Source organism: Myotis yumanensis, unplaced genomic scaffold (assembly GCF_028538775.1).
Source record: "Myotis yumanensis isolate MYYU_CA2020_CCGP unplaced genomic scaffold, mMyoYum1.0.hap1 SCAF_4, whole genome shotgun sequence".
In the NCBI taxonomy this organism is placed as follows: Eukaryota; Metazoa; Chordata; class Mammalia; order Chiroptera; family Vespertilionidae; genus Myotis; species Myotis yumanensis.
Window position 1 is genome coordinate 1,111,639 of NW_027223755.1, and position 2,793 is coordinate 1,114,431.

At 71.5% G+C, this 2,793-nt stretch overlaps 1 protein-coding gene across 1 annotated transcript; it reads left to right on the forward strand.

The window, feature by feature from the left end:
- The first annotated feature begins 232 nt into the window (after positions 1-232).
- Positions 233-2,068, forward strand: CCNO (cyclin O). The gene is made up of 3 exons (XM_070411692.1): positions 233-583; positions 1,038-1,223; positions 1,583-2,068. The coding sequence occupies exons 1-3, from the start codon at positions 233-235 to the stop codon at positions 2,066-2,068; spliced, it is 1,023 nt and encodes a 340-aa protein (XP_070267793.1).
- The last annotated feature ends 725 nt before the right edge of the window (positions 2,069-2,793 follow it).

Sequence of the window (2,793 nt, forward strand, 5' to 3'; positions counted from 1 at the left end):
GGTTGCCCGGGTAACGAGGGACGCGCGGCGCGGCGGCCCCTCCTCCTCCGCTCACGGCCGGCGCTGGCGGTAGTTTAGCCGGGAAAGCGCGGCTGCCGGTCGCCGGGTCCAGCCAGTGAGAGGCGGGGGGCGTGGTGGAGGGAGGCGCGGGCGGTACTTAGGGCCTCGCCGCCCCCTCGCCCGCGCTCCCTGCCCGCCGCAGCCCCAGAGCAGCTGGCGGCCCGGCCGCAGGATGGTGACCCCGTGCCCCGCCAGCCCCGCCGCCGGGGCAGGGAGAGGGGACAAGGGCCGGTACCCGCGCGCCCCGGTGAAGAAGCTCGGGCGCCCGCGCCCTCGGAGGAAGCAGCCGCTGCGCCCGCGCTCACCCCCCGGCGACTCGGGCGTCGGCGACCTGTTCGCGTCCCCCAGCTCCGGCTCGGACGGCGCAGGCAGCCCCGCGGCGCCCCGGGCGCGAGGCCTGGCCCAGCAGCCGGTGCAGCTGGACCTGCGGACCTTCCGCGACTACGGGCAGAGCTGCTACGCCTTCCGCAAGGCGCGCGAGAGTCACTTCCACGCGCGGGAGGCGCTGGCGCGGCAGCCGCAGGTGAGCGTCGGTGGAGCCCTCCCGCCGCGCCCTCCTCCCCCGGGGCCTGGCCCGCGCCAGCCCCGGTCCTGCCCCGCTGGGCCCTGCCCCGACCCAGCGAAGGGGGCCGAGCTGGCTTCAGGGACCCGAATGGTTAGCGGGGCGCAGGGGCAGCAGCGGCATGAAGACGGTTCGTAGGGAGAGTCGGGCGGCTGCCGACCCCACGAGCTGCTTACCGATCCTGAGCTGGTTTCTTCGTCTGCGAGGCGGGGACCACCCCCCCCCCCCCCCCCGCCCCCGGATTGCCGAGACGGCGGCGCGGTGCCTGCTGCTGTCGGGCGGGCGCGGGTCTCGGCGCCCAGTTGACACGCGTTCAGCGGTTTCCTCCTCCCCTGCCCTCCTGGGGGACGGAGCTGCCCGGTCCCCCTGCTCGGCGCCTCTCCGCCCAGCTCCGCCGCCCCCCGCTCCCCCGCAGGTCACGGCGGAGTCGCGCTGCAAGCTGCTCAGCTGGCTGATCCCCGTGCACCGCCGGTTCGGCCTCTCCTTCGAGTCGCTGTGCCTGGCGGTGAACACCCTGGACCGCTTCCTCGCCACCACGCCGGTGGCCGCCGACTGCTTCCAGCTGCTCGGGGTCACGGCGCTGCTCATCGCCTGCAAACAGGTACCTGCCCGCGGGGCCTGGGCCGCCCGGCTGCGGGCTCTCCCGGCGCGCACGGCTTCGCGCGGGGCTCCGGGCAGACGCCGGCACCCGGTGACCCCACAGCCCTAGCCCCGCCCCCGCCCCCACTGAGCTGGGCTGCGCGCGTCCCCGCGGCCCGTGCACTCCCAGCCCCTTCGCTTCCTCGCCCGGTTCTCGGCGGGACGGCGGGTAGAGAAGGTCTTGGGAGCGCGGCCAGGTGACCACGTGGAAGTCACGGCCATCTCGCTAGAAGGGAGGGGGCCCCGGTTTCCCGGGTTGGAGGCTGGGGTGCGGGCCCGGGCCTGGAGGCCGCGGCGGGGGCTGAGCGCCCTGTGCTGCAGGTGGAGGTGCACCCGCCGCGCGTGGAGCAGCTCCTGTCGCTGTGCGGCGGCGCCTTCTCGCGGCAGCAGCTCTGCAACCTGGAGCGCATCGTGCTGCACAAGCTGAGCTTCAGCCTGGGCGCGCCCACCCTCAGCTTCTTCCTGGAGCACTTCACGCACGCGCGCGTGGACGCCGGGCAGGCCCCCGTCTCCCACGCGCTGGAGGCTCAGGCGCTGGCGCGCGCCGTGGCCGAGCTGAGCCTGGCCGACTACGCCTTCAGCAGCTACGCCCCTTCCCTGCTCGCCATCTGCTGCCTGGCGCTGGCCGACCGGCTGCTCGGGCTCCCGCGCCCCGTGGACCTGCGCCTGGGCGGGCACCCCGAGCCCGAGCTGCAGGACTGCCTGGCACAGCTGCGGCTCCTGGTGGCCATCAACGGCGCGCCCCTGGCCCACATGCTGCGCCTCCAGGCCTGCGGCGAGAGCAGCCTGTCCCCGAGCCCCAGCTGAGCTGGGAATGAGGTCGCCCTTGGCCTCCTGTCCCCTGGCCGGGCGGGCGGAATGCTGCCTCTGCTTTGAGAGTATGCAGCGTTGGCGCACGGAGCATGGGGCTGTAAATAGTGTAGGATCGTCATGGTTGTGTCTGATTGTTTATTTATTTTACTGAGCGCCCGGGAGAGCACCTTTCCCCAATAAACAGGCTGTCTGGCCGACTGTCTCTGTCCTGGTTTGTCTGAATGTCCCTCTTACACGCACTTGTCCCAGGAGGATGGTGAAGGCTTGGGCAACAGGCAGCAATCGGGGTCCCCCCCCCCGCCCCCCGCCAGCTCCACTCCAGTTGGCATGTCTGTACCAGAGCCCAGGTCAGCCTGGGTGGCTCAGTTGGTTGGAGGGTCCCCCATACACCACATGCTGGCCGTTCCCGGTCAGAGGTCAGGGCATGTACCTGGGTCGCAGTTCCTAGTGAGGCAACCCCTGGCTGTTTCTCACGTTGATGTTTCCCCCTCCCTCCTTCTTTCAAAAATTAATAAGAACCCCACCAGGTCCCAGAGGTCCAGGTGACCTGGTTCCGGTTACAAGATGAGTCGTCACTTGTAGGCAGAGACCCTGTGATTTCCATCTCCCCCCCTCCTGTCGCAGAACGAGGATGGCTCACCCCAGAGGTGCAGAGGGTGCGGTGGGGTGTACGGCGGACTAGAGCCTACAGCCGCCCATGCTGCGGAGAGGGGGAGGGC